General features: G+C 33.1%; 1 protein-coding gene across 1 annotated transcript in view; it reads left to right on the top strand.

The window, feature by feature from the left end:
- The first annotated feature begins 6,969 nt into the window (after positions 1-6,969).
- The window catches only part of LOC139519304 (kinesin-like protein KIF11), a 34,697-nt gene continuing 22,920 nt past the window's right edge, over positions 6,970-18,746 (top strand). The window contains exons 1-9 of the mRNA XM_071311281.1: positions 6,970-7,106; positions 9,535-9,762; positions 10,349-10,490; positions 10,740-10,859; positions 14,546-14,670; positions 15,287-15,377; positions 16,092-16,237; positions 16,639-16,735; positions 17,180-17,275. Coding sequence (XP_071167382.1) covers positions 7,048-7,106; positions 9,535-9,762; positions 10,349-10,490; positions 10,740-10,859; positions 14,546-14,670; positions 15,287-15,377; positions 16,092-16,237; positions 16,639-16,735; positions 17,180-17,275 — 1,104 coding nt within the window. The 5' untranslated portion in view covers positions 6,970-7,047. The remainder of the gene's footprint in view (positions 7,107-9,534; positions 9,763-10,348; positions 10,491-10,739; positions 10,860-14,545; positions 14,671-15,286; positions 15,378-16,091; positions 16,238-16,638; positions 16,736-17,179; positions 17,276-18,746) is intronic.

Here is an 18,746-nt window from a genome sequence, read left to right as displayed (position 1 = left end):
TCCAAGATTTTTAAGTTGAGAAGTTGAAATCATTCCTTCGAAAATTTTATGGACGCCATCACGATTTGTTCGACCGTTCTTGAATATCTGTTTTAACAAATACGATGGATATGTTCCAATTGTTGTTACCACAATCCTGTCCACTTTTCCCCATAGATTGTTATCTTCCAAACAAGACTTATCGTCGGGTTTGTGAGTATAAATCCCGAATGACGCAAGCCAGTGCTTTCGACTAGGATTGTCAGTTTCCATCTAAGGTCTGTTATTTTCTCTGATCATCCCCTTGTCCTCCACCGATTCAATTTTCTACAAGTCTCGAAACTGAAAAAACAAGAGGCTGTCTTGAACGAATGACTGCTGTAAAACTAAGAAATTGTTGTTTATCTCCTTGTGTAGACTGGTTCGCCTGTCTAGATCAATGTGCATATTACATATTTCATATATCAACAAGGTGATTATATATAGCGGGATCCCAGTCTATCTCCTTGTGATACATAAATTCGCATATAAGTAGACATAAGTCCGTTGTGCTTAGGATGTCAAATAAATTTAAAAAAAAAAAGTGTCGGAGTATGTTTTAATAAATCTACACGATAAGTTCCCACATTGTAAATATGATTAGAGACATTTATGTTAAGGTCAAGTTACAGCAAATGAGCTATTTCACAGATTTCAGTAAAAAAAATATACAACTTTGGCTCGTTGATCTACAACTGAAAATCGAAAAAATAATGGATTTATCTCATTTATCATTTGAAATATTACTAATTGAATTATTTAAAAATGGGCCGGGTAAACATTCGATGAATGCATTATTTTTTTTCGATTTTCAGTTGTAGTTCAACGAGCCAAAGCTGTATGCAGAATTTTAGCAAAATCTGTGACACACTAGTAGCCCATTTACTATTCCTTGACCTTCAGCTGAATTTATAAATTTCAATTGAAACTAGCTGCCACGAAAATGTTAACACACCGTAGATCTTCCAGTACTAAAATTAAATAACAATATGAACGTCACACATTATATTTCTGTGATTGTATCTTACGATTCTTTACGACAGATGATAAAGCAAATCTGAAATCAAGTATATTTCCATGCCTTATCCGGTATATCATGCACTGTGTTATAACTCTAGATTCTACTGACGCGAAAGGGTAACACTAGGCCACCGAAATCTGAGTTTTAGTGCAGTCTACATGGCCAGGTGGACTGGTCCAGATACTAGATTGCTGGACACAGTTCATGCTATGTTGTCCCGATATACCAATAGTATGAGTTCGAATCCCGACGAGGAAAGAACTAAAATGTGTTTCAGCAAATTAGAATGAATGATCACTGTTAAACTTAGTAGACATGCTTTAGCTTATTGTGATGCATAAATTCGCATATAAATAGAATTGTGTACGTTGTGCTGGGAATGTCATATTAAATAAAATATGTCTGGGCATGTTTAAGACTGCACGAACAAGAGCCCTTATTGTAAATATGATTTAAGACATTAATGTTATAAGCTAAACTTATAAACTTCAATTCAAACTAGATGCCACGAATGGGTTAGCACACTGCAGAACTTTCTTTTCATTTGATAAGGGACTTGCCGTTTTGCATTTTCCTCGGAGTTCGTTATTTTTTTGTGATTTTACTTTTCTGGAAAAGGTAATGGGACAATCGCCTTTAGTTATCATAATGATATACTAGTACTCCGTAAATGTTTCTCCCTTCTTTCTTTTTCCATACACCGTGAAGTTTACTCCTTTATAATTGAATCATTCTATGTGTTCTTTTTTGGTAATGCTCTTGTCGATTTCCTTGTGTTTACATCGGATCCCTCATACTCATGATTTGTCGGTGTCTGCTTTTGGTTTGTTTGACTATATATTCGATTGGTGTCTTGTTTATTCCCCATCTAGTGATCTAGTTCACTCCGTAAATTTATAGACACCATCAAGAATTGGTTGATCTATACGATGTTTCTGTGTCTAACATATATAACTAAAGACATTTTACGACGTCTTAGATAGTTATACAGAGAGTGAATTTACATTGCTATACGACGTGTCTCGTTGTTTTATACATCCAACATTCATGTATTTATTTTTGATGTTTCTGTTATGCCTTCTGTTGTATAATGTGTTATGTCTTATCGTTTGTAGTCCAAATACTTATAAATCTGCCTTTCAGTGTCATCATTGTCATGAAAACTGTTTGGAAAAATATTGTGAAAATAATAGTATAAAATTCAAGATAGCATGTAAGTTACGTAAACGCGTCACTGGTTCTGATACCCTGTGGTGTCTGTCGTTGGTGGAATATGTTCATTGTTGTTCTGTGGTTAGCATGTTGTCACGGTCGACTTTTATATTATTTGTTGATTTTCTGTGCCGAATGCTGTGCTAGCCATTAAACCTGGTGCAACTCCCTATTATTTCGTAAAATGTCCTATACTAGATCAGGAATATGGCAGTTCCCTCTACTAATGTTAGTGTTTGTTTTTGTTGCACTTCGGTGTTCCTGTGTTTCCTCTTATAAGTTGATGTGCTTCCCTCGGTTTTAGTTTGTGACCTGGATTGGTTTTCTCTCAATCGATTTCAGAACACCGGTAAACTCTAGGGTAAACTACTCTTGCCTTCATTCAAGTATAATATCTGTACTTCAGGTTTGTTTGTTATTAATTATTATGAAAATATTCATTATTATCATTATTAATATCATTAACTTTTTAAAAGTGCATATTTCACAGACGACAAAAGTCCAATCAAATCTTTGCTTAGCGTATATGAACAGAAAAACATCACGGTACCGTACAAGACATTTATTGACTCACCAGATAGCCCTTCCGTGAGGAAGAAAGAATTCCAAACATCTTTATTTAACAATTATCACCTTTTTGTGTCAAATTAAACGTGTAATTCTCACTGCATGATATCGACCAGTATTATTTAATCAGAACTTGTCAATCTTTGAAAGATTAGGTTTATATTGTATGCGACATTACCGAATACTGATAAATTATTTCATTAATCATTGAAGAAAAGAAGGTCTCAGTGTCAGAGAGTTGCACGGGTTTGACTGGCATCTCACTGCCGTTTCATTCTGTGATTCTCTCCATTGTATCAAATCATTGATTTTTGTTGCTGAAATATGCTAATAAGTGTAAAAGACGTTTATATTCAGTTCATACTCTGTGCTGCAGTCATTTCCATTAAAACCAGTCAGTATCTGACGTATTCACTCAGCTGCACTATTTCAGAGAAAACAATTTTCTAATGAGAAGTTGTTGCTTTAATCATGCAATAAACGTATTAACGGATTTAGAACTATTTAAATGAAGTCCTGATTCAAGCTTGTCGATGGCCTATCTGTTTAAAAAGCAAATTTTCAATATGGCGATTTAAAAGAACTTCAATTAGTTTAATTGAAGAGTGGAGCTGGTATGTCAGTAACTGCTAGTAGTTCTTTGTTAATTTATGTTGATCATTGTCATTTTACTTAGTTTCTTCTGATACCTTTTCTTACATCGGAATCGGACTTCTTTTAAACTGAGTTAACTGTGAATTTTTCTGTCAGTTTGTTTTTATTCTACATTGGCTAGAGGTATACTTAGAGGTTTGAGGCCTCATCAACCGTGTTGGCGGATATTCGTTCAACAGTTTCAAAAAAGAAGATTTTTTTTTAAAGCCGTAGCGGCCATGTTTTCGGAGGAAACAAAAAGTAAATCATTTTTTTCTAGATAACCCAAGAATCATTCACCTTAATTCAAAAAAGATGATATGGTATGATTGCCAATGAGACAACTCTCCACAAGAGACCAAAATGACACAGATATTTTAACAACTATATGTCACCGTACGGCCTTCGACAATGAGCAAAGCCCAAACCGCATATTCAGCTATGAAAGGCCCCGAAATGACAATGTAAAACTTTGGTGTAAATTGGTTTAGTAGTTTCAGAGGAAAAGTTTTTTTAACGTTAGAAAACATGATAAACAAATTGTGTAAAATTGTCCTTAAAGAACAATAAGTCCTAGAGGGGTTAATTGATCATATTAACTTATTTGTAGATCTTACTTTGATGAACAGTTTTGCTGTTACAATTTATCTTAATCTATAAGAATATTCAAGGTAATAACAGGAAACTGCAAAATTTCCTTATAATTACCAATTTAGGGGCAGCAATGGTTGGGATGATGCCACTAAATTGGTAGTTGGGTTGTTAGGTTCATCTAAAAATTTCAGGGCTCATAGAATTTGGCCTTACGAACATTTTTCCCGTCAGATTTGCTCTAAATGCTTAGATATAAACCAAAAACTGCATTTTACCCTATTTTCTATATTTAGCTTCGGCGGCCATATTTTTTTGTACGAAACTGACAACAAAACACAAACTTTATTCTAGATATTCTAAAGATCATTCAGCTTAAGTTTGGTTGGAATTTGTACAGTTGTTTCAGAGGAGAAGATGTTTGAAATAGTTTACACCGCTCGGACGTCCGGACGACAACAGACGACAAAAGCTCACTTTTCCTTTGGAAAGATGAGCTAGAAAGCTTATGGATAGTAGTTTAGTAACTAAAATAAGCTAACAAAAAAAGCAGAAGCACTGTCATGAAACAGAACAAATTTTGACAAGGTGAAAACAATGCAAAAAAAGCCTCAACAGAAAAACTAGTTTTGCAGGCAAACATCGGCATGATAAGCCAGACCAAGTATTTGCCAATTTCTTTATATCATTTACGCATCACAGTTTACAGCTCATTCAAGAGTATGTTTAAAACCTGCATACCTTAATATTAAACTATGTAGGCCGTATATATGCAGTTGTTCTCACATGTGGAAGGTCTGGTGTTTCTGATTTATAAAAGAGTATAAAAGAATTTCGTACATATTCGCTTAATGTGGGTTTCTTTACCAGGAGTATGCTCCTTGTACTCGATTTGCAAGATCAAGCATGAAATCAGGCATTTTGATTGGTTGGTTTTGGAGTATGAGAACAAAAAACAGACTCGAAAGTTTTATGACTTCAAGGTCTGAACTACTGACGTTATGCTGCTATCAATGATAAATTACTTCTATAATTGATAGAGGAAAGGACATGATTTTTATCTGTCCACTACAATAATGTTTCGACAAAAGATACTAGACGAACAATACTAAAGTCTCAAATGAGTCTTTATTGGTCGCCAGACTTGATGACAAATGCATTTATATGACAAGCCGATTTGTAATATCATTTTATTTTTTTTTAATATATCAAATCAAATTACATGATATTCCCTGTCTGTTTAGTGAAGAATGATCATACCTTTCAAATCAAATTATTTCATATCCCCTTCCTGTTTGATGAAGAATGGGCATGCAGGTGTCCATTCACTATTCTGCATGCCAAAGAACGTAAACAATCGCCAGACGTCTGTGGTTCTACGATTTAAACCTGCTGACACATTTTGCGTACAACAAACAACAAATACGATACAAAAAAAAATGTGGAATGATTGGCAATGGGACGAATTTCCACCACAGACCAAATGAGTTTATGTTACCATCTAGAGATCTTTGTACGGCCTTCAACAATGAGCAAACCGATATCTTAGAGTAAACTATAAAGGTCCTGACATGGAAATGGATAATTAACATAGAAAACGTAAAAGCTTCTTTTTTTTTATCGAAACCTTTAGTATTAAGCTTCCTGTTTAAAATTTAGATATCAAAATACAGGACAGGACAGTTTCCATTGTTAGTATATATCAGCTTTATTCAAATTCAGTCCAGCAGGAAGACCGTAACTTGACCTATAATGGTTTACTTTTATAAATTGTGAATTGGATGGAGAGTTGTCTCATTGGCACTCATACCACATGTTCCTATAGCAATATACAATATAAAGGATATGAAGAAGTTAGAATAATGTATACTATGCCGAAATATGAAAAGTACCGTAAGCAATCACTACACGATAAGTGCAGCCCCCAGTCCCCGTTTAGAACTTTTAATTGGTTTAAATTGCATTTCACGGTTCTTCGCTTAAACTCTTGTGTAGTTTTCAACTATATTTCTATATCTGAAGGAATTTTTTATTTTATATTAATCAAATCATGTAAAATTAAAATATGATGGACACTATTTGTGGTTGATATTAAAAGTTTATTTAGTTATTGGCCCTAATCTCCTGACTTTAAGGGTGGAAATTTTGCCAGCGGGCTGTGTGTAAAACATCTTCAGATGAGCCAAGTTTCAAAATCCTCATAAACAAATACCAATGATCATCAATGCTCTCTCTTGGATTTTTACATCTTAATTGTGTTTTTTTCCACTTCAAACTTGCCAGGTAGCTGGGCAATGATTCAGAGAAAAAAAAAGAGAAAAAAAGTTAATAATCAAATCTATGGCGAAAAGTCTGTTCAGATATCTACCAATACAATTTAGAACATTAAGTTGATAGAGGCCTTCTTACAAATCTCACTATTTTTTGTCAAAATATTATCTGTATTCTATAGTGTTATCAAGGATTTGTATAGTAATCATTGGTCGGTTATAAAGGGGCATAAGTTAATTAACACAAAGTTATAAAGGAATGTTTGTAACGTTTATTTTTCGCTAAAAAAAAGAGCAAGAAAGTAAGTACGGTCACCCATTTTTTTCTTTTAATTTCTAAAAGCAATTCATAAGGATTGATGGCTTATCTTCACATTTAATATTTCAAGATTAGACCACTTATATTTTTTCAGATTTTTTTCTAATCTTACATTTTTTTATTTTTCTTTACCTCGTGTATCTTCTAAACAAGCTCGGTAAAATATGAATCTAACTAACTGTAAGTGTTTAACGACCTTGAATAGCTATACAGTAATATGAATCTGAAAATAGCACAATTTTGTTATACCCCATACATTCCGGAAATATTGTCCGTGTTTGTAATAATTTATTATTTTAAAATAATATAAGTATCAACCAATCAAAAATTTGGTTGCGTTCTTTTAAGCCCCTATTTCTCATTGGTTGTTTCGAAAGCCCACCATATTCGAATGTTTATTGTTTTCCTGTTTAAAAATGAAGCCTAAAACTGAAAAAGATAAGAATCAACACATACAAGTTGCAGTTCGTTGCAGGTAAAACTTTTTTATTTTACAAAAGAGTGAGAACTCAACCGATTGCCAAATTGCCCGGAACCAACTCGCCCAAAACTCAGGCTCTCAGCTTTTCACACATGAATACAGAATACAGAATGAATCTTTGTGAGTCCTGTTAGTGCAATTACTGTGGAGGGGTCTTTTAAGGGACAACATATGCTATGGACGTACAGGTGACCCTAGTCCGAGATTACTCTGACGTCCAACGGCTGTTTTGCCAGACAAACTGGGGCTGTGGCGACCCCAGCTTGTCTGGCAAAACAGCAGTTGTACCTCTTCTTCTTCTTCCGAATACGGGAGTAGACTCCTAGGTTGGAGTGTAAAACTTCCCAGAACTTGTGTGCTATGTACATATGGACTTAATTTAAAAATAATATGACAAAGAAAAATCGTTTACAATAACATATACATACATAATTTATGTACAGTGGCTTTGTAGTTTAATAAGTTGTTGTTGATCCTTCAAATGTTAGAGTGGATATGCCACTTTTGAAGGATTCCAGGTTGTCAACATACCTATTGCTTCAGGTAGTGAATTCCAGTCGGAAATAGTGCGGGGATAGAATGAAAATTTATAGAAATCTTTATTTGTTGATATTTGCCTAAATTTATGTTTCCCACAAGTACATGTACGTCCATCAGATATTGTTAAATTGTCCTTAGGAACTTCAACTAACACCCAATTTATTTTATACATCATAGTTTTTTTCCTTCTTATTTCTAAATTTTCCCATTCCAAAGATTTAATTAAATTTGAAACTGCTCCAGGTGATCTGTCTTTATAATCATTGAAGACAAACCTGGCTGCCTAACGCTGTACCTGCTCAACCTGAGTGATGTGTTGTTTTTTGTACGGATCCCAGACATGGGAAGAGTATTCGACGACTGGACGGACAAGTGATGTGTATGTAAGGTTTCAAACCTTACGTGTGCAGTTTTTCAAGTTCCTACGAAGAAAACCTAATGTTTTATTTGCCTTACAGGTAATATTGTTTATATGTGTTCCCCAATCAAGATCATGGCTTATAGTTACGCCTAAATATTTACTGTCTTTTACTGCTTCTAAAACATGATTGTGCAATATATAATCAAAAGAGGAAGGTTTACTTTTTTTACTTACCTCAGAGTAATCTCGGACTAAGGTTTCCCGAGCTTTAATAGAATTTTAATAGGGTTACTCTGGATTTGTGCCTTGCTACCAATGCTGCTGCGCTTCAGTGCAGGAGTGAATAATATCCTGCTGACCTAGATAACCTGTGTTCATTATTCTCTAGTTTTTCCATTACTTTCAATAGATATAAATAAACAATCGATAATCATTTGAAAACTGGTCAAATGTTTTATATTATAAGTAATCGAAATTTAGGTTTGCTATGTCAACTCCAACAAGATAGAGGTCTTTGCCTGGATCAGTGTAAAAAAGAAATAGATAACTACAAATCTTTATGTCAAGCAGATTTGAATGAGATTTTCAATTTTTACGACAAAGTTCACTTTGCAATGAATCTTCTTGCACATCATGTACAATCAACTTTTGGATTTCTTCTACTAAGTGGTCTGTACAATGTTTGGAAGCATGCTTAGTGTAAGCCTCCCAACAAAATCAAAATTTAGACTGTTATGAGTCTGAGGTATTGATAAAGGCTTAAAAAACACCTTGTGTAGATTATAACCATGAATTGAAAAAATAATGTATATATTTATTAACTCTTATTATGCTTATTGGTGTTTTGAATACGCAAACATGTTGTACATTTACATTTGTGACTTGAAAATGTCTGCTAAAATATCTCCCCCTCAGCTGTCATAGCTGGGAGAGAGACCTCCCTCTTGGAAGGTTTCAAAATTTTTCCTGAACAAGAAAAAAATAAAATTAATGAAGCTAAATGATTCAGTGCCACAATAAAAATATAAAATTATGAAACATTTGTTTGTGTTAATACATATAATTTTGCTGAATGTAAATCAACGTGATATACACTGATGCAAAGCCAGAACTTATCTACAGACTCCATCTACCTTTGTTATCAACAAGTTTTTTAAAGGTAAACTGTTTTTTCTATTGGAAAAGTTGATAAACGGTCAACCAGCTCAGGCAGCTGTGTTGCTTTCTTCTTTCTATAAAAATAACATACAATATTTGCTACGGTTCCTGAGATTTCAATTATGAAAACTATGAGGTCATTTTTTGCTGCAGCAAATGTTATAATAATTCCAGTCAGGCAAACATGTGTAAATTAAATTTTTGCAGGGAAATCTGGCAAAAAAAAATATAATTCACTTTCAGGAGTGATTGAAAGACTTTTTTAAGTGTTAAGATTTTTTTGTGAAAAGACCAACAATTTCTAAGAAATCTTCAGTTTTGTAATTCATTTGTAATTTACATTTATTTTTTATCTATTTTCAGGGGTATAAACTCTTCAGAAAAAAGGCAAGGCTCCTATTCAGTTGTTGATTCCAATGGAGACAAGAAGGAGATAACAGTTAAAGAACGCTTAGGAATCAATCCAACTACAAAGACCTACAATTTTGACCATGTCTTCCCACCAGCAGCCTCTCAGCTTCATGTTTATACCAGCATTGTTATACCTATTATTGAAGAAGTGTTACTGGGATATAACTGTACTATATTTGCGTATGTTTGAACAATAATCTGGCTGTTAATTAACAAGAATGTATATTTATGTATGCAAAGAATGAGTAATTTTTCCAAAGGAACCATTGATGATAATAACCTTCATTGGTACTATTTTACGAACCCTCTTGGATTAGTTTTTCATTATCTTAAAAATCAGCTGAAGAGGTCAAAATGAAATAAGAGAACCATTTATGATATTGATATTATTTATAAAGTCAATTAATGCTTCATTGTAATTATTATAAGCATTGGCACTTTTCACTTCCATGAAGATTATGTGGTCCTACACCTTCATGACCTTCAGTCATGATTCATTTTCTTTGAATGTTTACATATTGCCATTTTAATTTCAACATTTTGCATTATACTAATTAATATACAATAAGGGATCTATCTGTGTCTACAGTTTATTAAATTGAAATTGCACATGTTTAAGTTATATGAACAATTTTGAGAACATATATATGGAGTTTAAACAAGCATTGGAAAATGTGATTTGTCTTGCACAAACAGTAATGATCAGTCAGCAGTCTCATCTAAAAAACATTTTTCATTATTAAGATCTTTTGCTTCTCACCTTCAGATATGGACAAACAGGTACAGGAAAGACATATACAATGGAAGGAGAGAGAAGTGATGACCCCAGTGTATCCTGGCAAGAAGACCCATTGGCTGGTATCATACCTAGAGCTATGTTTCATATCTTTGAGAGACTTCAGAGACAGGTAAAAGCGATAACTAAGTGTAGAAAACTTTCAACTGCTGACGATACTTGTGTTTGGTTTTAATGTTCCCAAATTTATGAAATACATTGCAACAAAATTTGTTTTTAAATCACAAGTAAAAGTAGAAATGAATTTATTTTTAAAAAATCTGCTTTGCTAAACTAGTTGTTAACATGACTATTTCCAGTTTTAGTTCTCTATCTAAGCTATTAATTTATTTATTTCTTACTTAATTTGTTTGTTTTGAAGGATGTTGAGTTTTCCATCCGTGTGTCTTTTCTGGAATTGTACAATGAAGAATTGTTTGATCTGTTAGGATCTACAGACGACCCACTTAGACTCAAAATATATGAAGACAGTTCTAGAAAGGTTTGTTGTTTGAAGAAATTATGTTTTTGAAATTTTTTGTCTTATTTTGTGCTTACAACTGACACAAGATGAAATTGCACAGTGTTTTAAGGGAAAATCAAGAATCCTAGTGCTCTGGGTTTGTTTCTTCAGAATGGTAACAGTATATCTTTGACACAAGATATATTTTTGTTTGGAAATTTTCACAAATGTAGTTCAATGTACAAAGGTGGCCCTCCAAACATTTTTTTCACTGGATTAAACGATATATATATAATACAAGATATTTTAAAGTAAAATTAAGTTTAACAGCATTGTCAGATTATTTCCTTTCAATTGACTGAAGGATGATTATAAAGAAAATAAATACTTGAAAAATGAAATTATGGTTTTTGACCATGCTATAAATATTAACCCTTTCGCCGATGAGTCCCGTTTTACTGGGATTGTAATACCTCTTTTATATTTCCGGCTAAAAACAGTGCAAACATGAGTTATCTTTCTTTGTTGAATACCTGGATGAAAGTGTTAACATGGCGCTTTCGTTGTTGAAAACCGTGTCAAAATCAGAGGAAATTTAAGGAATTTACGAGAATTTGAAATGAGGGAACATTTTTTTTTAAAGAATATGGAAGACTTGAAGTCAAACTAGTATACTTTTTTGACATAAAATGTTGTTTCTTGTACAAAACACTTGGAATGGACATCGTTCAGTGTAAGGAATTTGTACAGCCTCATTAAGTTTTTCAATATTTTGCCGTTTTGGGTAAAAAAAAATACGATTTGGGGCCAAAGAGCAGAATTTTAAGAACTTCACCTAGATAATGCTGAAAATTTGAATATTTTGTGAAGAAAAAATTATCAAAACATGAACAAAACTGTGAACATGGTGTTAGTGAATGAAATAAAGACACAAATAACTACAGACAAGTTTTTATTGACATTTATTATGAAGATCTCCAACTTGAGTAATAGTAGCCAGGGAAGCCACCGTCTCAGAGTAGCTTCTGTCTGAGCAGCTATCAGTGAAAGGGTTAAAACAACTCAGAGCCTTCCCAGATTCATTTTAACATTTTAATTTAGTAATAAAGGGTGAAACATTGTAATCATTGTTGACTTCTGATTTGTGTTCTCGTCCAGTATCTTTTGATTACACAGATGTTTATTATCTAGAGTAAATCCAGGGCTCACGCTACCAGGCGACTTGGGCGAAGAAGTCGCCTTCCCGACCGTCACTTCGCTTTCCCCGACCCCCAAAAGCGAAAAACAAGTCGCCCTGTCCATGACGATACTCGCTTTCAGTCGCTTCCGTCATCAGACATTTTCAATTTTTACCAAGCTGATGAAACATCAGTTTTTTATTGATAATTAAAGAAATTCAGACATACACGATTCATTATCTTTAGAAAAGAAGTTGAAGCATTGTCTTCGCAGTGTGTAGCAGTTTATTTGATAAAAATACAACTTTTTATCACTTCATGCATTTCTGCAAGTTCTGGTGCTTGTTACTCGAAAACGTACATCAACCTGAATTTCGGCGTCAAAATAAGTTTATTTAAACGTGATAAAAGTTGCCTCCAGTAAATTTTTAATCCATTTATTGCATTAAAAACTTCATGTTCCTTTCCAAATAACTTGTCAAACATCGTTTATTTTTGTAAATTTTCTTGCATTCGTCCGCCATTGACCGATTTCTAAACTACGGATCTGAACCGGGGCAGCTATGACCGAAATCCGTACTTTTGCAATAATTACTACGGACGAACGGATGGAACAGCTGACAGAAGAATATTGATCCCAGAGGGAAAAATTACGCATTCAACACGCATAAAGAGACTTTTGGTTACATCTACATGATCTAATTGATTGGTGTATATAATTCCATATATTTTTTATGGATTGTTTCAAACTATTGATTAAAGTTGCTTAACTCTGAGACTATCATACTAATATCAATATATTATGGCCCAGCTTAATAACTTTTATATTTTTTTATTAGAAACACTGAATTTCATACACAAGATATTTTAAATTAAAATGTAATTGATATATAATAATTTCTTTACATTTTTTATTTTTTTTATTATTTTTTTTAGTGCTAGATATATAGTTGGTAGCAGGGTTTCCGCTGGCGGTCGCCATTTTCGCAATTTAAAAAAAAAATTGTGGCGATAAAAATTCGTCATTTGCGAAAGAATTTGGCGAAAGAAATATATATAGAACGATTTGTTTACCTCCATCTTGTTAATTTACTTTTTTCGAGTTTCTCGGACTGTACCCGATCAGACAATACTCGGAATTCACCTTGACCTCATTAAGATTTGGACAGAAAATCAATAATCAGCTGATTGCATTTTATAGCTATCGACATCAAAGGACTAATTAATAAAGGTGTTGATTGAATTGTTTGTCAAAATGATATAGTTAAGTGGCTTCCGCTAAATGTCACATACAGAATTTATTTACCACTTTGCGACGCACGTGTTTGAAGCAAACTTTTGACGTCTCCTCTCCTTTTAAAGATAGTTTAGAAAAGAAAGCTGTTGTTGTGACGAAAAAATCAAAAGCAAGAAAAATCTCCGATTTAAAACTTTAATTATCCTTTGACTTTAATATAGGTAATTGATTAGGGAGACTACTTTAAAGTCGTTTGAGTGACACGTGTGTTTCAAGCATAGTTTTACGTCTCAACTTTTTCATTTACGATGGTCAAGAAAAGAAAACTGTCATTATAAAGAAATCTACCCAAAAGTTTGGGAACAACCCCTCGAATGAGAGTAGCCCTTCAATGTTATGAATACACATCAAATGAGGGATCAAAATATCATGTGATAAAAGCTTTTGTTTTGTTGTAAAAACCACTTATTAGTACAAAAGGGCACATCAATATTTTTCTTTTAAAGAAACTTTCCCTACGAACTATACTGGTATTATATAATCAAAAAATGTCCATTAATTTTGTTGTATTCCAGGACTTATATCTTCTTTATTATTAAAAGTATAGTGGCCCCCTCATTTAGAAAAGTTGTTTAAAATACAATGAATATTTTTCCCTTTTATGTTAAAAACAAAATCTGTTGTTTTAAAGTAAATGTTTAGTGTTTATTCATTAAATGTAGACTCTTAAATAAGTTTGACAGAATAAGCATAGACACAATGGGGCAAAAAGGGGGTGTAAGTAAAAAGGTAAATTTTAAACGAAAAATATAGTTATGTTACCTGGCGAAAAAAATAATAAAGTGGCGATAAATATATTGTTTTGGCGAAAGAGGTGGCGAAAAAAATAATTGACCAGGGGAAACCCTGGTTGGTAGTTTTTCACAAGAACTTTAGTAAAACTTTAACAACTTTTAATTTCAAATGTAACTTTAATTGTAATTTTTTTACTTAGATATGAATTGAACAATATAAAAAGAACATTATTTACATATATTGCCCTTTATACTATTGTAAAATCCAAACATTGCAGCGCACCGCACGAATGAGCACTTCTCTTTCAAATCTCACCACTTCTCCCTATCAGTTTCAAAAAGAGAAATCACTTCTCCCTATAATTCTGAAGTAGTGTGAGCCCTGAAATCCCAATTTCACCACCCATGATAAGTAAACCTTGTGCCATTTGTATATGAAAAAAATCTCTATTATCAAATACAAAAAAATGATGGAGTAAATTTTTATGTTAATTACTATTTACTGACATATTTTAGGGATCAGTTATCATTAATGGATTAGAAGAAGTGGTTGTAAGATCTAAAGATGAAGTTTTTCAAATAATAGAAAGAGGATCTGCCAAAAGACAAACGGCTGCTACACTGATGAATGCTCATTCAAGGTGAGATAACTGAAAATCTTGATAAAATTACTAAAATGGGTGAATATTTAATCCTCCCTTAAAAATCATCTCTTGAACTGTTTCCTAACTTCCTCTTTTCATTTCTCCTACCCACATCCCCTTTCTGCTCAAAAACGTTTTTTTGTATGAAAATTATATATTTCATTGTTCCAGTCACAGGGTTTTCACTTTAAATGATTTAATTAATTCAATGTGGGAATTTTTAAAGAGAGTTTACTCAAAGACCACATTTTTGAAGCACATTCTAATTGTGTGCAATAAAATGTTCAAATAGCATTAATGAACAAATGTAGAACAAAGAAATATCTTATCTTGTCTGTCTTTCTTCACTCATAAAATTCTAAATGGTTCATGCATTGAGAAGCTTCAAGAAATGTTTTGTTATTTCACCTATAAGGTCAAACAAATGACCGCTGTTCCAGAGATGAGCATACTAACACAAGACCACAGATCATTCAATATTTAGAGAAAAACATTATTTGTTTGATGAAAGTGTGTCAAATTATAGATGGAATTAATTAAAAGATTAAAACAAAATCTTAAAACACAATAATGACACTATAGTCAGTATATCAAATAATATTTCTATTTACAGTCGTTCACATACAGTCTTCTCAGTTACTATACACATTAAAGAAAACACGGTTGAAGGAGAAGAATTATTAAAGATAGGAAAGCTGAATTTAGTAAGTACTGCTCAGTATATTTCTTGTCTGATTAGGAATAAGTTTTTGTTCAATCAGCTTTTCAAATACTGATATGTTAAGCAACCAATAGTCAATCAATCATTTTCAATATCCTTATTTAGCCTATTGTTACGCTGTTTTAAACTGCAGAATAATGACATCTGTAGAAATCTCAAATTTCTCTAAATCAATAGAATGATTTTCTTAAGGTACCATTATCTTTGTTTGACAAACCATTTTTCAAACTCCATGTATAATCCCCCCACCCTTCATTTTCAGTGGAAACATGCTTTGTCTCATCTCAAACCCATTTTTTCTTGGGAAACACATTTGCATTTAAACAATTTATCAGCCTCCCTCTTCCATTATCATTGTTAACTCGAGATTCAGAAGGTTTTATATGCCATTGGTTACCCTTTACCTTGATTATTTCAGTTTCTCAGTTAATGTAAGCTAATGTAAACTATATTTGGTTTATTGGTAGAGGTTTATATTAGGTTAGACCAGGTTAGTCATAATTGTGACCTGGAATATCCAGTTTTATTCAGCCTAGAATATTCTCAGGACAAATAGTTTCCGTCGGGATTGATCCATCTTTATTGGTAGATTAAAATTTGTCTTCTTTTTCCCCCAAAAAAAGCTTTCAACTATTAAATTGTCATCAATAGATCATAGCTTTTGTCCTTTGACACATAATAAAAAAATATTTTTAAGGTGGATTTGGCTGGTAGTGAAAACATTGGTCGATCAGGAGCTGTAGACAAGCGGGCTAGAGAAGCAGGCAGTATTAACCAAAGTTTGTTAACATTAGGGCGTGTGATTACCTCACTTGTAGAACGTTCTCCTCATATACCTTACAGGTTAGTCTAAATGTTCTTTTATTTTTTTTTAATTTCAGGACAATTTCTAAACTTTTTGGCTTTTAAAAGGTAATTGAAAAATTTCAGACACATAAATTGATTTGTTTTAACTATTGCTCTAAAGTTATGATTTTGTCAATATTATATGACATTTTTGTGTTCTGATAATCTGTTTCAGGTAACTTTTTTTGTTGTTTTATATACATTATTATATTATCAGCACAGTTTCTATGCATTTATAGGTATCGGGAAGGTAGTAAGAACTACTACTTCTATATGTTACTTAAATAATAGAAACCTTACTTTACTTTTATATGTAAAAAATAGTCTTGATGATTAAATATGGGACAAGTGTTATGTTTATTTTATTATATTACTTATTTATTGACTATTTACTCCAGAGAAAGTAAGCTGACAAGGTTGTTGCAGGATTCACTTGGAGGGAAAACAAAGACATCAATTATAGCTACGATATCACCAGCATCCTGTAACTTAGATGTAAGTTTTAACATGGAGGGGGGGGGGGGGGGGGGGGGGGGGGGGGGGATGTAAGGATTCACTTGGAGGGAAAACAAAGACATAAATTATAGATACAATATCACCAGCATCCTGTAACCTAGATGTAAGTTTCACGAGTGGCTCCATGTTAAGCTTTATTTGAATTCTTGGACTAGTTATTGTCATTATTACATTGACATTTAATTTTTTGTAGAAATAAATTAGAAAATGCAAGGAACTATATCTTTTTCTGTACAATCTCATCTGTTATGCTGCTATTTCATCAACAATGTCTTGACAACACCAAAGAAGGGAAATTATCAGTTTATTTTTTACTGGGAAAAGGTGGTATTTATTGCCACCAATGTTATATAAAGGTATATTTGATACTATATTTTATATACCTTGTAATAGATTTAAACAAATAATTACTGATATTTTCAGGAAACTTTGAGTACACTAGACTATGCACACAGAGCTAAAAACATAACTAATAGGCCAGAGGTTAACCAGAAATTGACAAAGAAGGCTCTTCTTAAGGTAGGTCTACATGCTAAATGAGACTTATAACCAACTTAAGTAAACAAAAAACTGACAAAGGAGACTCTTCTTAAAGTTGATATCCATATACAGAATTAATGATTAATGATTTTATGAACATGTAAAACAGAAACTGGTGAACAGCATGTGTTTTAAAATTAGATGAGAAGATGTGGTAATGATTGCCAATGAGGCAGCTAAAAATGAAAGACCAAAGCATAACGATGTAAACAACTACATTTCACTGGAAAACTTATAACAATCAGCAAAACCCATATAGTAAAACCCAGAGAGCTACAAAAGTCATCAGATACAAGAAGGTACATGTACAAATATATGTGTAAAACATAACAACAATCAAGTTTATTCTTCGAAAATATTTTTCTCTCTTACCACCTTTTTAGCTCACCTGGCCCAAAGGGCCAAGTGAGCTTATCTCATCACTTGGCGTAAATCGTCGTTGTCGTCGTTAACTTTTACCAAAATCTTCTCCTCTAAAACTACTGGGCCAAATCAAACCAAACTTGGCCACAATCATCATTGGGGTATCGAGTTTAAAAAATGTGTCCGGTGACCCGGCCAACTAACCAAGATGGCCACCATGGCTAAAAATAGAACATAGGGGTAAAATGTAGATTTTGGCTTATAACTCTGAAACCAAAGCATTTAGAGCAAATCTGAAGGGGCAAAATTGTTTATCAAGTCAAGATCTATCTGCTCTGAAATTTTCAGATGAATTGGACAACTGTTTGTTGGGTTGCTGCCTCCCCAATTGGTAATTTTTAACCGGATTTTTGTGACAAAAATGTCGGTTATTGATTTGGGGATGTACGGCGGGCGGCCGGGCGGTCGGGCGGGCGGCAATCAAATGTTGTCCGTGCATTAACTCATGAACCGTTCAACCAAAGCTTTTAAAATTTTAATATGTTATTACTGACAACTATACGAAGGTCAAGTTCAATAATGGCGATTTTGACTTTTACCGTTCAGGAGTTATGGTTCTTGAAAGGCGGCAATCAAATGTTGTCCGTGCATTAACTCATGAACTGTTCAACCAAAGCATTTAAAATTTTAATATGTTATCACTGACAACTATACGGAGGTCAAGTTCAATAATGGCGATTTTGACTTTTACCGTTCAGGAGTTATGGTTCTTGAAAGATTGAAAAATGGAGTTTTCAGTCGTGTCCGTGCATTTACTCATGAACTGTTTTACCAAAGCTTCCCAAATTTTAATATGTTGTTACTGAGGACAGAATGGAGGTCAAGTTCAATAATGACGATTTTGACCTTTACCGTTCAGGAGTTATGGTTCATGAAAGATTGAAAAATGGAGTTTCCAGTCGTGTCCGTGCATTTATGCATGAACTGTTCTACCAAAGCTTCTGAAATTTTAATATGCTGTTACTGATGACAAAATGGAGGTCAAGTTCAATAATGACGATTTTGACTTTTACCGTTCATGAGTTAT

This window comes from Mytilus edulis, chromosome 4 (assembly GCF_963676685.1).
Source record: "Mytilus edulis chromosome 4, xbMytEdul2.2, whole genome shotgun sequence".
Taxonomy (NCBI): Eukaryota; Metazoa; Mollusca; class Bivalvia; order Mytilida; family Mytilidae; genus Mytilus; species Mytilus edulis.
Note: the sequence above shows the minus strand (reverse complement) of the source record. Positions and strands in the feature narration are given on the sequence as shown.